At 38.0% G+C, this 732-nt stretch overlaps 1 protein-coding gene across 1 annotated transcript in view; it reads right to left on the bottom strand.

The window, feature by feature from the left end:
- Positions 1-732, bottom strand: part of LOC112501818 — a 1,267-nt gene extending 535 nt beyond the window's left edge. The window contains exons 1-3 of the mRNA XM_025105546.1: positions 484-732; positions 307-388; positions 1-182 (exon numbers count right to left, since the gene is read on the bottom strand). Coding sequence (XP_024961314.1) covers positions 1-182; positions 307-388; positions 484-498 — 279 coding nt within the window. The 5' untranslated portion in view covers positions 499-732. The remainder of the gene's footprint in view (positions 183-306; positions 389-483) is intronic.

Genomic DNA, 732 nt, shown 5'->3' with positions numbered 1-732 from the left:
GGGTGGCTTGTGGTTATCTTCGGGTTTCTTCTTAGTCTTGGGTTTGTCCTCGACGATCTCAATRCTCTGGATGGCCTTTCCACCTTTGCAACAAAGTGTGTCCCTTAACTTGTCAGGATTGCAGCATACGACGGTGATCCTGACCTTATTTTTGTCATGATCAAACACTTGATCTCTAATTTCTACAAGAAAGGCAGCAGATGGATGTGAAGATAAAGATGGAAAAAGGAATCATGATGTATAATTGATTTAGAAAGAAACCCAAATGGAATTAAGAGAGAGAAAGAGAAAAAGAAGGGAACTGACGAGGGAACTTGCAGAGCAGTTTCTTGACCTTCTTGTAGCAGCAGGAGCATTTGAGGTCAACATTCAAAATCATGACAGTAACCTGTAATACATAAGAAAAAGAAAAGCAGTGACTGTATATGTATAATAATTGAGACAAGAAGAAGAAGAAGAAAGAGAGAGAGCAATTGAAGAAACCTTGTCAGGAGCCATGATGAATATCAAGTGAAGTGATGAGAGAAGAAGAAGAAAAAGAAGAGTTGTTGTTTTTTAGGAAATAAGAATGTAGTTAGGAAAGAGGAGTATAATATTATATTATTGATAATGAAAGAAAGAAGCCGATGTGAAATGATTGAAGAATTGTGAAGGAAGGAAGGAAGGAAGGAAGGTAGGAAGGTAGGAAGGAAGGATTGGTGAGGTTCTCCAAACCACCCAACGAAAATCTAA

The sequence above is a fragment of the Cynara cardunculus genome, unplaced genomic scaffold (genome assembly GCF_001531365.2).
Source record: "Cynara cardunculus var. scolymus isolate 2C unplaced genomic scaffold, CcrdV1 Un_Scaffold_609, whole genome shotgun sequence".
NCBI classification, from domain to species: Eukaryota; Viridiplantae; Streptophyta; class Magnoliopsida; order Asterales; family Asteraceae; genus Cynara; species Cynara cardunculus.
This window is presented reverse-complemented; position numbering and strand designations above follow the sequence as displayed.